The sequence below is a fragment of the Phocoena sinus genome, chromosome 6, assembly GCF_008692025.1.
Source record: "Phocoena sinus isolate mPhoSin1 chromosome 6, mPhoSin1.pri, whole genome shotgun sequence".
NCBI classification, from domain to species: Eukaryota; Metazoa; Chordata; class Mammalia; order Artiodactyla; family Phocoenidae; genus Phocoena; species Phocoena sinus.
The window spans coordinates 7,501-26,915 of NC_045768.1; the positions used below are offsets into that span (position 1 = coordinate 7,501).

The window sequence follows — 19,415 nt, forward strand, 5'->3', positions numbered from 1 at the left end:
ACCCTAAACCGTACCCTAACCCGTACCCGTACCCTAAACCCTAACCAGTACCCTAACCCCAACCCCTAACCCCCAACCTTAACCCTAACCTAAACCCTAACCCTAACCCCTAACCCCTAACCTTAACCCTAACCCGAGCCCCGACCCCTGACCCTGACCCTGACCCTGACCCTTCCCTGTAAAAACAAGTTCATCTGACTATAATTCATTCCAAGAACACAACCCTATTGAGAGAGAGAGGAAATAGCTACTCTAAGCTCTGGATGATAGACCAAAAAACAGATTTAAAGAAAGCTATGTCACTGCTGTTTTCGACTCCAACAGACAGGTATAATGAAGCTAAGGAATTCCCCTGGTCCTCCAGGATCTGCCTGGGGACCTAATCTGGGAAATTCTTATACATCAAGACATGGCTCTGAGCTGAATTTCTGCAAAACAAGACAATCCCGTGCAAAGAACAACCCAGTAGAGCTTTGTATCCCATCAGCTACAGGAAGAGAATGGCTGCAGGCTACTGAAAGCCAGCAGCATTTACAACTTAACTCCCATGGCCTCTGCAGTGGTACGTCTGAGTTTTCTGTTTGCTTCCCTTTTTTGACTCTCTTCTCAATATATGCACATTTCTTAATATAATGTCATAGTGGAAACAAAACAGACCTTCAATTTTTAGACCTCAATTTATAAAACACTTAGAGGTTCTAGGAGTTTTGCTTTTAAATTCAAGTACCACATAATTTGAAAATCGTACAAGTCCTAATTATTCAGTTCCAATACACCAAACACTGGAGAGGTCCCTCTCAGCGGAAGCGCCACCGAATCCACAGTGAAAGGGCAACAAGGTGCCCTCCTCCCTTCTCTTCTGCCAGGGTGACCACTATGTGTTTAAATCCACGCCCCCTAGCAAGTTTCTAAGGTGAAATTCTGACACCCTTCCCTTTCCCATCCCAGCAGCTGGCCAAGGGCCGGCGGGGCTGGAGAAGTGCAGTAACCAAAGCTGGGCCAGCTGGCCAGAGTGGGGGTTGGCGGGGGGCGGGCGGGGGGTCCCAGCACGTGAAATCACCATGCAGGATAAATCCCTTGGACTTCCCATGGGCCAAGGGCGAGTCTCTCGAGGCACCCGGCCCCTCTCAGGTTCTGCTTGCAGAGACATCGCCGGGGAGGGGCACTTGGCTGCTTAGGAAAAACGCGCACGAGTGAGCTTTACACCCGCAGATGTACTGTAAAACTGGAGTGGGTAGGCTCGGGCTCGTCCTCAAAGCCTTTACTCCAAAGGCGAGCCCTTCCTGCTGCCGCCAGGTTAGGGAGCTTCGCGACTGTACCAAACAGCTCTGGTGTAATTCGTCGTTCTCTCCTCCACCCACCCCACCGAGCCCCTGTCCCCTTACCTGCGGTCCGCTGCCCTCCGCTCCGCGCTCGGATGCCGCTGGGGTGCCAGAGACCCACGGGACGGGTCGTTCCCAGCCGCCGCGCGCTGGCTCCCTAGAACACCGCCGGCTCGCGCGGCGCCGACGGCGAAGAGCCCCGAGGACCCCCCGTGCCAGGTGCGCTCTGGCCGGGACGCCCACTTCCGGGAGAGTCGCCGCCGCGCTCAGGTGAGCCGCAGCCAATGCCGAGCAAGACCCGCCCCGGCGGCGCCGCGTCCGCGCGGCACAGCACGATCTTGGCTCTCTGGGCACCGGCGCCGCGGGCCGAGCCTCTCCTCTCCTGAGAGCCCGCTAACGATGCCCCGGCGCGCGGGGCCCCGCGGCGCGGAGACCGCTCCGGGCTGGACTCACCGCCACCAACGCCGCCAGGAGGAGCGCTTGGCGGAACTCGGCAAACAACCCAATGGAAATGGAAAAAGGACTTGAAAAGACCCTTCTCCGGAGAAGACATACAAATGGTCAACAAGCACATGAAGAGACGTTAATCATCATGAGTCGTGATGAAATGCAAGTTAACACCACAGCGCCATGTACCCCTCCACACACCAGAAGGCCTACAATCAAGAAAGCTAAAACAAATGTTGGCAAAAATTTAGAGAAACTGATACAGAATTTCCCATAGGGAAAATGAATAAGTTCTGGAGGTGGATGCTGAGAAGATTTGTACAACAACGTGAATGTAGTTAATGCCATGGAACTGTACGCTCAAAATGATTTAAATGGTAAATGTTATGTTATGTGGGGGGGGGGGGGGTTAACATAATTTAGCCCCTGCTTTATACCAGACCCCAGAGTCAAAGCTTCTCATCCATTTTCTCACTTTTACTTAACCTCCTAGGATCTTCACACTCCCATTGAACAGATGAAGCTAAGCCTGAGAGGTTAAACTAAGTGACTTGCCCGAGGCTCACTCGGCCAAGTCTACACTGTTCAATGTTACTCGTATTTACTGAGCACCTACCGAGGCAATACCTCCAGCACCTGCTAGAGACATTGTGGGAGGACCAGGGTGAACGGGGGCTGAAAGCAGAATTACAAAACATGGGGCAGATCCTGGGGCCCTGCTCTCAGACACTGAAGTTTCTTGGAGTGGAGGGGATGGCCTGTGTCACGCTTGTGGAGCCTTTTATTCCACCCCACCGCACCCCCACAGAGGAGGGAAGCAGCTGGCCTGATACTGAATATTAGCTCAGCTGGGGAGGAGTCCTGGGGCTCTGAAAGAAGGCATCTCCTGCCCCACTCCCCACATTGCCCCCTAGAGTCCAGTACGTGGGCACAAGCATCCCTGTGCGGGGCAGGAGGCACATCTCACAGGCACCCCTCTCCTCCCGCCGTGCAGTAGTGACACTGTACCCATACACGGCCAGAAGGACAACGAACTCTCCTTCTCTGAGGGCACCATTATCTGCGTCACCCGCCGCTACTCCGATGGCTGGTGTGAGGGCATCGGCTCAGAGGGGTCTGGATTCCTCCCCGGGAACTATGTGCAGGCCAGCTGCTGACAGCCAGGGATCTCTGGGATGCTGACCCAGGCACCGCCTTCAGTGAGCCTCTTGAGACCACTCCAAAGCCTGCTCCAGTCAAGGACTGGACCAGTCCTGACACGCCTCCTGGGCTGTGAGCTGTGTCTGTTCCTTCCCCCCATTGCAGTGGGAATGGGTCCTGGTAAAGACAGAGGAGGTACCCAGAGGCCTGCTGGAGACAGGAAAGAAACTGGAAGCCAGGGAGTTTGGTGACCTTATCCACAGGGGGACCTTACGCCATGCAAGACAGGGTCTCCAGCTGCAAGTGCCAACTTTGAATACAATTCTGATGATTTGCCCTGCAGGGCTAGCGGGCTGAGGACTGAAAGGCAGCCCGCTTGTACGGCTCCCGCTAATTGAGCCTCCTCTGCCTGCCCTAAGCAGCAGAATCTCCAATGTCCTCGGTGCTTCACGGAGCCTCCACATAGACCCTTGTGCCCCTCCGCTCTCCCATCTCCCCGGTGCTCACTGAGCCTCCACACTAGACCCCTGTGCCCCTCCGCTCTCCCCATCTCCCCGGTGCTCACTGAGCCTCCACACTAGACCCCTGTGTCCCTCCGCTCTCCCATGTCCTCGGTGCTCACGGAGCCTCCACACTAGAACCCTGTGCCCCTCCGCTCTCCCATGTCCTCGGTGCTCACGGAGCCCTCCACACTAGACCCCTGTGCCCCTCCGCTCTCCCATCTCCTCGGTGCTCACGGAGCCCTCCACACTAGACCCCTGTGCCCCTCCGCTCTCCCATCTCCTCGGTGCTCACGGAGCCTCCACACTAGACCCCTGTGTCCTCCGCTCTCCCATGTCCTCGGTGCTCACGGAGCCTCCACACTAGACCCCTGTGCCCCTCCGCTCTCCCATCTCCTCGGTGCTCACGGAGCCCTCCACACTAGACCCCTGTGCCCCTCCGCTCTCCCATCTCCTCGGTGCTCACGGAGCCCTCCACACTAGACCCCTGTGCCCCTCCCGCTCTCCCATCTCCTCGGTGCTCACGGAGCCCTCCACACTAGACCCCTGTGCCCCCTCCGCTCTCCATCTCCTCGGTGCTCACGGAGCCCTCCACACTAGACCCCTGTGCCCCTCCGCTCTCCCATGTCCTCGGTGCTCACTGAGCTCTCCACCCTAGACCCCTGTGCCCCTCCGCTCTCCCATCTCCTCGGTGCTCACGGAGCCCTCCACCCTAGACCCCTGTGCCCCTCCGCTCTCCCATCTCCTCGGTGCTCACGGAGCCCTCCACACTAGACCCCTGTGCCCCTCTGCGGAGGTGGGCTGCACCCTGCTCTTCTGCCTGCTGCCTGCTTTGTTGTGCATTCAGGCTTGGTTCCCCAAGCTGGGCACTCCTCCAAGAGTGGGGACCAGCTCCCTCACTTACGTGGGGCTCTCTGAGAGCAGAGATCACCTCGCCCTCATCCCTCAGACTGCAGCGTGAGAGATCTCACTCGCCTCTGCCCCTTCACCTCCTTTACAGCTCTGAAACACCAAAAGAGGGAGGTGGGCCTTGGGTTTCCACTGGCTCTGCTTTAAAGCATCATGGCTTTCTGTTCCATACGGGAGGAGGGGGACTCAGAGGGCCCAGTCAGTGGGGCGACTTTGGTTAAGTCCCTGGTTTCTTGCTGCATAGACGAGGCTGGGGTGCGAGGAGACATCTTCGGGCTCTGTGAGGTCCCTGGCTGGCCAGACCCGAGCCCCGGGACAGTGTGCTACCTCTTTCCACCAACAGGAGGGGACTGTTCCCTCTAGCTTTTTTTCCTGTGGGGATGCTGACAGAGTGGAGGCAGGGAGGGAGGCAAGGAGTGTAGTGTAGGGTCACAGTAGGTAAAGCAAGATCTAGGCCTGGGACCGTCGGCAGGGAGCGCCACCTCTCTCCGCAGGGAGTCCGGTGCGGGGGAGGTCGCGGGGGGACATTTCGGGGCCTGGGTCCCCTGGACAGAAGACTGGAGGACGGAGGCCATGCAGCCCAAGGCAACAGTTAACCGTGACGCGGCGAGACATGTTCCTTCTCTACCCTGACAGGGAACCCCGTCCTCCCAACTGGGAGGACAAGGTTTTTGGAAACACTGCTGCCTGCTCAGATATGCGCGCCACCCTGGTGCGGCCAGACTCCGGAATTCGCTTGCAGTGGAACTGGGGGAGGCAGCCGAGCTGGGTTAACTGCACAGATGGGGACAGCTCCCAGCTCCCTCCTCCAGTCCCCAAATGGACCACCCTGGGATTCCAGGAAATCCCGGAGGGATATACCAAAACGAAAGGGAGAGGGAGTAATAAAACTAGCTTTCTCTTTCCCGACCCCCACCGCCCACCCCTCCCTGCCCGGGTGCCCTCTGCAGGCCACGTCCTCAGCACCTGTTGCAGGTGTAGGCACACTTCGGTGGAGGTTTCCCAGGGCACCACCCTGGCACGGAAGGAGCTGGACTCGGCCTTCTGCGCCTCCTGCATAAGGCGGTGCATGGGGTAGCGGTGGCGCAGGAAGGCCGCGTCGCCGCCTGCCAGCAGCCCCGTGGGGCAGAAGTCGTTGGCGCCGTCGCTCACGTAGAAAAGGCGCTCGAAGTGCACGCCGTCGTGGGCCCGCTCGCGCAGGTAGTCTCTGAGCACCTTGTGCTTGCACATGTTGGCGGGGCAGCGAGCGCAGCTGTGCGCGTGGAAGGGCCGCAGCGCCAGCAGCCCCCAAGGGTCGCGCCCCGACGGGTTGCTGAAGATGCGCCGGAACAGGCCGTGGTGGCCGGCGGCGCGCAGCGCACTCTCCACGCCAAAGGTGTTGGCGTCTGAGATGAGAATAACCTCAAAGCAGGCGCCCTGCTTGGCCACAAACTGCCGCAGCTCGCCCATGCCGGGCGACAGGGGGATGGCCTCGTACATGGCGCGCAGGTCCCGCGGCCGCACGCCCTACTCGCCCAGGTACTGGAAGACCTGCTGCATGTACTCGTTGTAGAAGCCCTCGCGCTAGGTAGCACGCAGGCTCTCAGGCAGCCGCTGGCCCGCCGCGGCCCGCGCACGACAGACTCGTCGCTGTTTTCGTCCAAGATAGTCTCGTCAAAGTCGAAGGTCAGGAGGAAGCGCGGCACGCCCGGCGCAGCCATCCCGCTGTCCTCTACCAGCTTTGTCCTGAGCGATCAAATCTTTTTGTGGTCACCAAAAAGAGTCCCTCAGAGGAAAGGGGGACAGAACCTCTGAGCTTCTCCTTCAGGGTGGGGAGCGGCGGCTGCAGAGGTCTGTCCCGGCTGAGTTTGGAGTGTAAAGAGTGGGGAGAGCGCCTAACTGAGGTATTTGGGCGCAGGATGGAGCAAGGGGTGCTTACGGGAATTGGAGAGGACGCTGTGTCTTATCCATCCCCGGATTTCTGGGCTCCGGCTCTCACGAGTCCCTCCAGTCCAGAGGGTCCGTGAATGATGTGCATCTGGGCCGTTCCCTCCACTTGCCCCCCATCCCCATGTTATGTATTTTTAACCACAATAAAAAAAATGAATGAAGCACTGATAATACATGCTACAACATGGATAAACACTGAAAACATTCTAAGTCATATTGAAAAGGCCACTCATATCACAATCATCTTGTGTGCTTTAAATCCATAGCAGTTTTGAAAATGAGGGGATGGGACTTCCCTGGTGGTCCAGTGGTTAAGACTCTGCGCTCCCAATGTAGGGGGCACAGGTTCGATCCTTGGTCGGGGAACTAAGATCCCGTGTGCACAGCATGGCCAAAAAATAAAATAAAATAAACGTCATTGGCCTGGTTTTGGGTCATAGCATCGCCCTTGAACCCATCAGAGCGCCCATAAGGTGTACCATGGGATTGGCTAGATGTGGATCATATGCCCATCTTCAAGGGGGGTGGAACGTAGCATCAGCCCTCTGGAACTGTTTGGACTGGAAACAGGTAAGAAGCGCCCAAAGGAAAGCTGAGGCTCTGGACTTTGGCATGAGGACAGATGCCGGCTCGGGGAAAGCGGCAGATTCAGTTGCCCAGCAGCATGGTCAGCTCAGTGATTGGCCACAGACGCTTGACAGGGACCAGACTGGCCTGAGCTGGAGGACCACAGATGCCTGCCTGTGAGGTCAGAGGTCAAGGGCTGTCCTGAGACTTGAGGTCTGTTGAATCCCACTCAGATGGAACAAAGGATGCCTGCAGTCCCAGGAGGGCCCCACCAGCCCTCAGGAGGCAGCACCTGGGGGCTGGTAGGTCGCTGCACCAAGTTCTGTATAAATTCATAACATGACCATGGAGTGACCTCAGCCAGGCCTGTGCTGGACCGGGGCTGCCCAGGCCAAGTGGGGCCAGCACTACTCTTTCCAGTTCAGATGGTAGGAGGAAACCCTGTGGACTTCTGAGGCCCTAACAACCGTTGACTGAGGTTGAGTTGGATTTGAAACAGTCAGTGACCGGAGCAGACATTTCACTCTTCTGCTATCAGGTTCCAGGACGGGGGGTAGATAACCAGCGGTCCAGGTGAACCCCACACTCATGAGTGACCCAGGGCAAGTACTGTCCATCCTAGAGGACTCAGAGGTGTGGGGTTAGGGGGGTCGTGGGCCAGTTATTCTTAACACTAACCCACTAACCCTAACGCCCAAATCTCTGCTGTTAACTCCCTAACCCTAACCTCCTAATCTCTAAACCTAAACCCTAATACTCCTAACCCCTAGCCCCTATATACTCGACCTTGCCCTGTAAACTCCTAACCCTTACCCTGACCCTGACTCAGACAATCTAACCTAACCCTCTAACCCTGACCCTCTAGCCTGCATCCTTTAACTCTAATCCCTCCAAACCTCATCCTCTTTTTTTGTTGTTTTTTTGTTGCACCTGGTGTTAGTTGCAGCAGGCAGGCTCCTTAGTCGTGGCTCATGGGCTCCTTAGTTGCAGCTTGCCAACTCCTTAGTTGTGGCATGCGGGCTCCCTAGTTGTGGCATGTGAACTCTTAGTTGTGGCATGAATGTGGGATCTAGGGCCCTGACCAGGGATTGGACCCAGGCCCCCTGCACTGGAAGCACAGAGTCCTATCCACTGTGCCACCAGGGAAGCCCCTCATCCTCTTAATGTACCCTCTAATTCTGTCCCTGAGCCTCTAACCCTGACCCTGGCCCTACATTCTAACCCTGAGCCCTAAGCCTGAATTTCTATCCTTACTCCTGACCCTCTAACTCTGAACCTTACTCTACTCCCTAACCCTAACCTCTGAGCCTGACCATGCATGATCCTACACCACCCTTAACCCTAATCCAAACATAGGCCCATATCAGAACAGACTGAAAATTTGAACCCTACTCCAATCCCTTTTCCCAGTGTAATCAGAACCATAATTTTCATTTTTGTCTGAAACCTAAGCCTGTTCGATTACGCCTTTTCTAAATGAACTCTAATGTACAGTAAACTGAACAAAACCTTAGTTCTTATACCCACATAACCCTACACTGTTAGTGGTTATATAGACAAACCCTTTGCCTGTAACCTAACCCTAACCTCTAATTCCTAACCCCAACTCTAACTTACATCCCAACCTCAACCCCAAACCTAACTCTAACCTCTAACCATTAACCCACCCAACACAGCCACCCCAAACCTCAGCCAATGCCTGCTCAACTCCCAAACTCTATTCCTACCCCTAAAACAACCACATCCCCCGTGAGTCCTTATCCTGGCTCCTCCAGCCACAGGCCTACCCTGATCCTCACCATGAAGCTGGGCCTAATCCACCCTTGCATCCTATCAGCCCCAGAGCAAGTTGAAGAGGTTCTCACCTTCTTCTGAGCCCCGTACCCACAGAGATGGCTCATCCGCCTGGCTCCGCACCCCTTGCATATATCACCCAGCAGCACGGTGGGGTTTTGTTTTTGATTTTTTGCTAAGTTTTATTTTAATCCAAGGACTTTGCTTCATACAAAATGTCATTGTAGAAACAACAGCAGAATCCAAAGTTTGGCTGATAAATATTACTCAGGCAAACTAGTCAATCACAGAATTTTTTTTTAAAGCAAGTCCCAGTTGTGTTGCATGGTTGGGACTTCTCTTTTTGTTTTTGTTTTTTTTAAACACTGTTCTTAAATATAAAGTTTTGCAACAAACCCTTGATTTATATCAAATATAATTAAAAATTAACAAATGAATACATTTTATCAAAAAGTACGAAGATATACATGTCATGCACATACTTGAATATATGTATATATGTATATATTTTACATGCACACAGACCTTATTCAAACTACAGCCACTGCTTGACTGGTTCCAGATGCAGACAACTGGTTGATGCTCTTCAAATTTGGCAACTCACTATGAGATTTTGGGGGAAACGTGACAGCTGAGAAGAGACAGTACAGAAACAAAACGCAGAGTCGGGAAAACAAGGCAGTATATCCCCCGCTCTCTGTAATTTTCACCAATTCCAGTGTCTAGAAGAATCCAGACAAGCCAGCATGGCTGTGTGGGTCCGGAAAAGTGGATTCTCTGCCCAACATGGCCTGGGGAAGCAGCTGTGGTTCTGCACAGAATGAATACACTCAAAATAATGTGGGCGGGGGGACCAGAGACAAAACATCTACCAAAATACACAAGCTTCTGCTCTGCAGCAGGAGCCAGGGAGGACATGCACAGCCCGAGATTCCGATTTTAATTATATCCTACTTGAGTAAAATACTCTGTTATTTTAAAGTTTCAGAGTGTTGTGCCTTCAAGTAAGGAAATTCTATAAAATGGTTTGGTCACAATCATGCTCAAACCCTAGAACAGGTGGCGGTCTTGTGTGTTTTATTTCTAATATTAAACGTGTGTCTTTTGTTGCATAGCCCTATGGGTTAACGGCATCCACTCACAGGGACACACAGACACGCACACACACACATCACACTCCAAGTCCCTTTAGGAGAATCATGGGGTAAAAGCCAATGGGAACACTCAAATGGTCCAGCAAAGAGATCATCTCACATTTCAAACTACGGAGGACACACCCGAATCTACTCATCTAAATGCTCCTTTTGTTCACAAAACAGAGGCTCTCCAGTGCTTTATGCACCACGTCCTAACAGTGGCCTTTTTTGAATGTGGCCCTGAAGCGGGACTTCGTTTGGCTGCCTGCTTTCCCACCTCTTGTGCCAGAAAGAGTGTGGGCTCAGACGCCCAGCTCAGCAGCTGCAGCTGAGCTGCTCCTTCCCCCGAGCTCCGGCCTCATTTCCGTTTGGTTCCCAGCTGCCCTCATCTGCTCAGACGCGGGCACTCCTCCTGCCCCCACCCCATCCAATCTCCCCCGCTTCCCACCAGCCTCTCCCCGATGAGTCTTGTGTGAAAAGAAATTTGCACAACTACAGAGATTGCGCCCTGCCTGTCAGGCACCCCGTCCCTGAGAATCGGGTGTAGAAAGACTGACCGGCCCACGCGGGCCATGCTACACATGCCCTGCAGCCTCTACTGGTTCGAGGAAAAAGGGCAAACGGCCGCTTCATTCCAACTGCGACGGACCTACTGGATGTTTTCTGCACGTTCTCCATTACATCCGCTTTCTACTCAGTTGCTGTTTGCAGCAGTTTCCACAAAGCCCACTCGCAGTCCACACAGGCCTCCCGTCCCGCCCCCGGGAGCCTGCGCGAGGGGCTAGGAGGTCAGGCACTTGGTCGAGAGCCGCGGGAGCCGGGGTGGTCTGGTCGGCCGCCTGGACTGGACACAGAGCATGTCCTCGAGCAAGCCGAGAACACACATCCTGAGAGGCTGAGGTCCTCCTATAGGTTTCATGTTTTACAGTCATGTTAACATTCCCTTCCCCGTTATTCTGGTTTTTTATTTTTATTTTCTGATCAAGTATAGAGAGTCAACAAACGAGTGAAGGGTGTTGTGACTAAAAATCAAAACCAACAGCAAGAACGTTGTCCAGATTTGGTCCCTGTCAGGGCTGACTGTGTCTGGGAGAGGACAGAGCATCTGCGTGTGTTTCTAGTGCCTATTTGCCATTTTAGGTACGAAGGGCGCCACCGGACTGTTGGTGTGTGGGGGCTGACGAGACCTGCTCGGTTTACCACCGACTCTGTCCTGAGGTCTCGCCCGCCCCTCTGCACCACACGTTTGGATGAAGGGTGATCCGCACAAGATTCAGACCTCCTGCAAAACGTTCCCAGCACACAACCTCGGATGCTAGGTCCTTCACCCAGTGCCGCTCAGCACACACAGCCGCGTCCTGCGTAGGCTCTGAGCTGTGAGACCCAGGGAGGCAGCGCGGGAGGGGTAGAGGGGGAGCCACATCCCTCTACAAACCGTTCCACCCAGCGCGAGGGAGGAGACACAGGGGCGAGGCTGTCCTCCCGGGGCTGCGGCCCCCGCCTCAGCGCCCGAGCGCCCCCGGAGCCCAGCGCGGATGATAAAACTCATCACCTGGGACGCGCCCGCCGGTCGCGGTGCGGCTAGCACCAGTGGTCTTGGTCGGGGTGGTGGTAGCTGCGCCGCCCCCGGCCGCCCCCGCCAGAGCTGAGCCCCAGAGTGCAGTGGTAGCCGTTGGGCACCCGGCGGAGGGGGTGCGACTGGGAGGTCAGGGAGGACACGTAGGAAGTCCGGGACGAGCGGCCCGAGTTGGTGGCCACGGCCTCCTCGAAGGTGAGCGTGTCCTCAGGTTGGGTGCGGGCAGCAGCCTCGCTGTCCAGACGCCGCCCCAGGTACGGGTCGGAGCCGATCCGAGAGCTGGGGGCCAGGGGCTGGCTGAGGGGGTCTCTCTGGAGCAGGGCGTTGTGTTCTGAAAGGCCACGGCTAAGCCGGCCGGGGGAGAAGGCAGGGAGGCTGGTCTGAGCCCCAGCAAAGTGGCGGGCGAGGAGTTGGCCGTCTTATAGGCGATGCTGGGACGGGGAGTCAGCGGGGTCTGGGGCAGCTGCCTCCGCCCGCCGCGGCCAGGGGTGCTAGCACCAGATGTTGGCAGCAGGGGGCTCCCGTTCGCTGAAGCACTGCCCTGCAGAAAACGGGAACACAGCAAACCCCAGTCAAAGGACAGGGCGAACAGAGCACAGCACAGCGGGGAGCCATGGCGCGGGGGCGGGGGCGGGGGCGGGCAGCTGGGATGGACCCGGGGCGGCCCCAGGAGGGTCGGATGGCAGTCTGGGGATGGTGGTGACAGCAAGGGATAGGCACAGGGCAAGGGACCAGGAGACCACAGCCCAGCCCAGCTCAGTCAAAAGGAAAGCAAAGAAGGGACTGGACAGCGGGAGGGCCAGGGCTCCGCCCGGCAGAATGGACGGGGCCGGGAAGCAAGGAGCGCAGGCTTGGGCCTAGGAACCAGGACGGGAAGGGGCTCCCTCCCGGACCCCAGGGAGCGCGGGCGAGGTGGGGTTCTGAGGCCCACGTACCTGTCTCGGGGGTCCTGGCTCCTGCCCAGCGGTTGGCGACGCGAGGTGACTGCTGAGGGAGGGCTGGGGCTGGGGCGGCTCACGGCCCCCAAAGCGGTCGCAGGAGTAGAAGCGCTGCTTCTCGGAGGAGGCGGAGGGCTGCCTTCGCTCCTGGGACCGGCCCCGCTCCTGCCTGCGCTCCCGCCGGCAGCCTGCTGGCCCGTCCCCCTGGGGCGGCCCTGGCCCCGCGGCGCTGTTGGGTGCTGGCGGGGGGAGAGGAGAAGTCAGCACAGCCAAGCCGGCGGCGAGACAGACCCCACCCCGGCCTGGCCCCCCAGGGCCAGCAGAGGGTCCCAGGGCAGAGCTGGGGCGGGGGGGGGGGGGGGGGGGGCTCCTGCCTGGTCTCAGGCTCAGGGCTGGCTGTGGGGTTGTGAGGCGCAGAAAGGAAGACGGTTCCCATGTGCTCTTGAACCCCCAACTTGAGCCACCGCCCCTAGAGAGACCCCTCGCACGCACCGCCATCTGTGTCTGCGGACAGGCTGGGCCCCTTCTCCAAGGACCTCGGCTTCCTGTCCCTGCGGCGATGGCAGCGGTGGTGATGGTGGGGGGCGGCCTGGCTGGCCGGAGCGCGGTCCAGGGCGGCGTTGCAGAGACGAGCCACGGGGGGGCGCTGGGGCGCCAGAGTGGAGATGGAGCGCTTCATGGGGCTGGCGTCTGGGGCCGGCTGCGGGCGGGGACACGGGTGGGCGCACGGCCTGAGAGTGGGGTCCAGGGAGGCCCAGGGCGGCGGGGAAGCCGCCATGACACGGGGGCTGGGCAGACCACAGGACACGTCCCATCGGGAGGAATGGGCCTGGGACTCTGTCCCTGAAGTTGGGGCATCTCCCCAGACAAGGGAGGCTGTGCCCCAGGGGGCTGGGGGGGGCGGGAGCATGGCGCCACGGAGGGCCTGGCCTGCGGTCTGGCAGGGTCCCTGGGGAGGCCCACTGCAGGGCTGGGGTTCAGGGACCACCAAGCCCCGCCCTCTCCCTGGACTGGTCTTGCCCACCCGAGACCCACCAGTTCTTCAGAAGCGCACTTTGCACAAAATGCTGTTTGTGTGCCTGTCTGTCTCTCCCAGGCCGGGCGGGGCCCAGGAGCCCTCTTGGCCTCAGCGTCCCTACAGGACAGGGAGGTGCAAGGAAGAGGGAGCCTATTGGCCTGGCTGGAAGGATCCCGGGGGTGGGGGGCAGAGCTGCCTCAGCGGCCACGGTGAGACCACTGTGCCAGCCCTCCATCCATCCAGCACCGTGAGGCTGCTCCCCCAGGGCTGAAAGCACAACCCACGGAAATGGGCTCACCCAGAGCCACTGCTCGGGCTCAAGCATCAAGGAGGGAGAAGAGGCGCCAGCATGGCACCGAAGGGAGGTGGCCAGGCCAGGAGGGCACCAGGCGCAGTGGGCAGAGACGGGGGAGTGAGGGGTTGGAAGAGGAATGCTCAACCCAGGGGCTGAGCCCGGGAAACTGCTGCAGCCCCCTGGCCAGGGGCTTCCTGCCAGGTGGTCGAGTCCCAGAGAAAGAACGTCCAGTGTCCAGAGAGGAAGCAGGGTCACCCCCAGGGCCTCCGAGAGGACATGAGGGAAAAGGGTGGCTTGAGGAGGCCCTGTGTGTGATTTCTGGGGGAGTGAAGAGCTGGAGTGGGAGAGGCGTGTCCCAGAGACAAGGAAGGGCTGGGTCAGTGACCCGGGGCAGTGGGGACTCTTGCTGGCCTGGCCACACCTCTCGAGGCCAGCATCGTGTTCTGAGGGTTCCAAACAGGGCCGGTAGTGTCCAGGCTACAGTGCATTCGGGGAGGCCCCACCCCAGCAAAGCCCGCATGTGGGACACAAGCTCCTCCATGCCAAGTCTCCTCACCCCCAACCCCCTCCCATGACCCCAACCCTCCCAGACCACCCACCTGAGTCTCTGCTGCCAGGCGGGGCATGGAGGCCGCTCGGCCCTGGCTCTCCAGCCCGGGTTGGGGCTCCCCGTCAGGGCCTCTCAGGGCCATGCTCTGCATCTGGACATCCACAGCCTGGGGGGACAGCAGCCCCCCAGTCACACCCTCCCCCATCCCACTCTCACCTTCTCTCCCATGCCAGCCTCCCCCCATCCTGCTCTCGCCCTCACCCTCCCACTCTCACCCCCCCCCCCAACTCGACCCCCCAGCCCTGGGAGCCCTCACCGGTTTTCCTGTCTGCACTACCGGGATCTCCGTGGAGTGGCCACGCTCCAGGGGCGTCGTCACCTCGCAGGGCACCTCCTGGGTCCTCTGAGTGGCCCAGGAGACCGACTCCTTGATGCCACCCTCTTGGGTATGTCTGTGGAGGAGAGAGGATTGTCCTGTGGGCCTGGAGGTCCATGGGCCACAGAACCTGGCTCCCACCCGCCAGAAACCTCCACCCCGACCCTGTTCTGGGCTAGAAGGAGCCCAGAGGAAGGAGGCCCCTTGAGTGTGGCCACTCTCCAGTGGAGGTACAGCAATGGTCGTGCCCGCTCAGAGTTGATGGGCAGAGAGGGGACCCTAGTCTGGGGACATCTGGCCTAGACAGGGGCTCACATGTACGGTGGGACAAGGCCACAGACGTGCACACAGGTGAGGCATCCAGCCCGCGCGGCTGCTCCGTCAGCCCTGATGGCCCACGGCTACTCACGACTCCCCTGACCCCAGCCACAGAGGCCTTCCTGCCCTGGGTCTAGGCACAAGTGTCACCTTTGGTGAGACCACTTTTGGAGGCCTTCCCCACCACACACAACCTAACCGGCCGCCCTCTCCTTGTCAGCGTCAGTCTTTCTTATCGTGTCTCCCAAGTGGCACCACAAGAGCCCAGCATTTGCCTGTGTTTCTGCTCGTTCTCGTGTACAATGAGGCACCACAGACGTTCTCCGTCACCCAGGTTGAGTGGCAACAATCACACTCTGAGCTCGGAGGTGAAGCCGGATGGCCTAAGCTGGCCACGCTGATGACCAGACCCACCATCACCGGGGTTTCTGAGAACATCCTTCATCTTCTCAAGTTGCAAGCATCTCCCCTGCATGGTGCTGTCTGGAGCTGCTCTAGCCTCAGGCGAGGCTGACCTTGAGAGGAACCACGGCCAGGAGGACGGACGCTGGCCCCAAGGTCTGGTCACCTCTGAGGTCACACCATGCCGAGGCCGGGTGGGCACTTACACCAGCCATCAGAAGGCGCAGTAAATGCCCCCACTGCCTGGCCTCGGTAGATTGGGCCCTCTCTCACGTGCAACAAAAAGGGGTGGTAACTGATTTGTGTAGAAATTATAACCATGGAAATCAGCGACGTTCGTTTTCCTGAACCGAAAGCCCGGCTCAGATCAGTCCACAAAGACACCTCCCCACCCCATCCCCTCCGACACACACATGGACACTCAGAATCCACTGTTTAACTTTAAATGCACAAATGGGATCGTAATCAGCATGGAGAAAGGAGAGTGTGGGAACACGGGGGCTCCCAGGGGCCGGGAGGCCAGCCCTCAGGGCCTGCATGCACTCAAGAGTGCGGTTTTCGCACGGGAGCGTTACCAGTTGTGCTTAGGTTCTCCCAGTGTCCCGTGGCCTCTCCACCCCTGGACTTGTGCCGCCGCAGTGTCAACCCCTGTCCCATGAGCTCGGGCTAGGGAGGTGACTTGCTGTGCCCAATGGGGCACAAGGAGAGGCCTGAACGCCTGCACCCTAACCCTTCCCCTATGGCTGTTCTCCGGCCTCCCCACACCGATAAGCCCGGACACAGGAGGTGAGAATATGCTGTCCTGGGCCCGCCGGCCCCACAGGAGCGGGCCCGGGCCCAGAGCACTTAGGGCTGGCTTCCTAAGTACAGCAGTTTGTTACTCAGCAAAAGCCACCTGACCCACAGTCCATGACCCAAAATCAGGCTTCAAAAAGAGTGTCCAGAACAGGCACAGGAGAGGAAGAAACCGGGAGCCCTAGCCATGCTTGCTGCCTGGGCTTGTGGTTCTCCAGAACGGCAAGTGGGTGTGAGGGCCACCCTCAGCCCCTGCCGGTGAGACAGAGCGCACGTTCCTGCTTTGGGCTCAACCAATGAGTTGCTTTGGCCAACGGGATGTTAGCAGAAGTGGGACACCCGCTCTGACTGGGGGCGGTGGCTGAGAGGGTCCTGCCCTCCAGTGCGGCTCAGCCTGGCACCAGCTACCACCCCTCACGGTGCCACAGGGATGGCTATTCTGGATCACTTGGTTTTTGGGTCGTTACCAAGAGTTACGTGATAGGGAAAGACCTTGCCAACTTGTCTACAAAACAGACATCAATATCAAAATGGAGATCTGAGAGGGAAAGTGTCTTAAAGGAAGATGAGAACACGAACAGGCCGTTAACAAAAAGCGGTGAGAAACTGAGGTGGAAACAGATACCTTCTTAATGGTCTGCAGGCACCGAAGGCCAGCGAGGAAGCAGAGGGGAGCCCTCACCTGAGAGAGAAAGAGGTTCCCGCAGTGGGAGGCGTGGGCTGGAATAGCAGACTGTCTAAATCAGGTGACCCCGGTGCCGTCAGAGCACCTGTCTACTGTTACAGGAATTAGCCTCAGACGCACCACAGAACCGGCTCCGGCGGCAGACTGGACCAGCTGGACCCGCCGCGAAGCATCTGGGTGGAGGTGGGTGTGGCTGGGTGGAGGTGAGACCCAAGGACTCCCTGTCCTGGGGCACTGCCCACGGGAGCCCCGGGGGGACCCCTGCCCTCCTCCCGCCAAGGCCCCACGCCCTGCCCGGTGGTACTCACACTGCCCCGCCATTGCTGAGGGAGGCCGAGCTCTTCTGCCGAAGGAAAACCCGGGCTCCGCGGAGCACGGCCGGCTGCGTCTGCTCCAGCGTGGCCTTCAGAGGGTGGAACAGGGACACGGGGCCGATCTGCAGAAGGGGTGCCAGGAGGAGGGTCTCTGAGGCCGGGGACGCCCCATGGACCCCGGGCACCGAGGTGCTCGGCCACCTGTCCGGAACCCCTAGGGCAGGATGGGGATCCCTGGGTCTGCCCTTCGCCCATCAGAAGCCCATTCCCAATCTGGCCTGTAAGTGACTTCAGGACAGTCATTTCATATCTTGGAGCCTCAGTTTCCCTTCCTACACAATTTGGGGACTGGATCTGATTACAAATGGCAAAAAGATTTCATCTCATCATCAACTTGGATTGACTGGTAGAGGCTGCCAGAGTCCCAGGTTGAGCAGAATTCGGAGGAGATTTCAGGGCTGGGGTGTGGGCACCAGACACTTCGCACGCTGGGGGTGAATGTCCTGAGTGCTGGACACAGGACAACTTTATCGATGAGAGTCTACACACGGTCACCAAAGCTTTTGGCTGTGTGGTGAAGTCGTCATCTTTGAAGGATGACCTCTGGAAGGAAGTCCTCCAAACTATCCCAGCCAGAGGCATGAGTGGGACACATCATGACCCTGGGCAGTAGGTTTGAACCTCTTTGGGCCCCGCCTGTGTGCACCTCCCACTAACGGAAGCACAGGCTATATGGGGTTTCTGACTCTGTGGGCCAGAGAGGCGGCCGCAAGAACCTCTCATCTTCCTTTTTTTCCCGCTGCACTTTCTTCAGGAAGGGGCTGGGTCCCCTCTGCTGCCAAACAGTGGAAGGTGGCAGAGTCTTGGGGTTACTTCCTGGAACTCCTGGAACCTGGTACCTGGGACAGGCCTCCGGGAGCTTGGTGAATCTGGTCTCTGGTGGTTTTGTTCTGTTTGTAGAAGTCGAATATCATCAGAGCTGCGTACACTTTCCCCACTGTCATCTCATCGGCTGCAGAGCACGGCAGGCAAGGGAGGGAATACGAGAGAAACGGGACATGCGGGGTGGGCTGGGGTGAGGAGCCAGCAGTCACCACGAGGACTCCTGGACCCGCAGGCGGGACCGTGGGGCTTGGCCCACCTGGAGCTGCACTGACTCTTCCCCAGGCCCCGCTGGGCTCCACCCAACACAGCATAGCTCAGCTTAACCCCAGACACCTCATCCTTCCGCCAGCTCCAACTGTAGGCGTCTCCCTAACTTTTCTCTGGATTTTCTGAAGGGAATCCCCCACACCAGGAGTGTGGGTGGCTCTGCCCAATGGAATATGGCCCAGACATCTCCTCCCACAGCCCCTGGCACCCACCTTGGAAACGAGTGCTCTGGGCTACCAAGGACGTGAGCCCTCCTCTCCAAGGTGACTCAATTGCCCTCACCCAGGACTCCCTGGCTCTGCCTCTGGGTGCGACAGAAGAGGGGTGGGCAGGGGGCGTTTCTCACCCTACTTACGTTTATGGGGTGGCACCAGTAAATCCAGGGTCTTCTGGGGCAGATTGGCCCACACAGAGGAAATCTCCTTCCTCAACTCTGCGTCACACTGATGCTGCTTTGTGCCAGCTGGGGCAGGATAAGGGTGGGAAGGGAGGAGAGATGTTAGGAGCCATCCCACAGCCCCCTTGGGGGAACAGGCAGAGCTGGGGTGGGCGGGGAGAGACCCCATGCTGGAGGAAAGGTGCAGGGGGGAGAAACACTGCCTTGGAGGCTGGTCACACAGCTCCCCGCCAGAACCTGTCTAAAGAGGTGTGGGAGCTGACCCGCCCAGTGGCGAGGGTGCAAGGCCATGTAGGCGTGGGTGGCGATGGGATTGGGAAGGGACACGGCAGTGTTCCAGCCATTCACCAATCATTCCATAAAAGTTACTGAGCGCCCACCGAACACTAGGTGTTGTTCTAGGTGATGGAACAAATCCAAAGGAAGCTGCCCTTGTGGAGGTACATGATTTTAATCTATGATAAAGTAGCAGTAAGTTAAAAATCCAGTCTGTTGGATACAGGAAAAACCAAGAGGGGAGGGACAGGAACTATCAGGAGGGCTGCAGTTTGGACAGAACGGTCAGGAAAGGGCTCACGGGACCCTGAAGGGGGCCAGGGAGCCAGGAGGGCGAGGCTGGAGCAGAGGGAGAGGACGTGCATGTGGGGGCCGCTGAGACAGGAAGCAGCAGAGGGTCCAAGCAGAGGAATAAAGTACTCTGATCCATCTTTTTTTAAACATCGTGTTTATTAAAGTGTGATTTACGTACATAAACATTCACCCTGTTAGTTCTCCCACTCTGTGAACTTTGGTAAATGCATATGACCGTGGATCCACCATCACAATCCAGGCAGGAGCTCGGCACCCCTGCCCAGC

General features: G+C 58.1%; 1 protein-coding gene and 1 pseudogene across 1 annotated transcript in view; both read right to left on the minus strand.

Annotated features, from left to right (window-relative positions):
* Nucleotides 1-1,385: 1,385 nt before the first annotated feature.
* Nucleotides 1,386-6,018, minus strand: LOC116755517 (annotated as a pseudogene).
* A 2,761-nt stretch (nucleotides 6,019-8,779) lies between these two features.
* The window catches only part of CACNA1B (calcium voltage-gated channel subunit alpha1 B), a 196,066-nt gene continuing 185,430 nt past the window's right edge, over nucleotides 8,780-19,415 (minus strand). Inside the window, 9 exon segments of the mRNA XM_032634862.1 lie at nucleotides 8,780-11,720; nucleotides 11,723-11,861; nucleotides 12,256-12,497; nucleotides 12,751-12,958; nucleotides 14,171-14,287; nucleotides 14,438-14,573; nucleotides 17,006-17,133; nucleotides 17,911-18,023; nucleotides 18,519-18,626. Of these exon segments, the coding sequence (XP_032490753.1) occupies nucleotides 11,326-11,720; nucleotides 11,723-11,861; nucleotides 12,256-12,497; nucleotides 12,751-12,958; nucleotides 14,171-14,287; nucleotides 14,438-14,573; nucleotides 17,006-17,133; nucleotides 17,911-18,023; nucleotides 18,519-18,626 (1,586 nt within the window). The 3' untranslated portion in view covers nucleotides 8,780-11,325.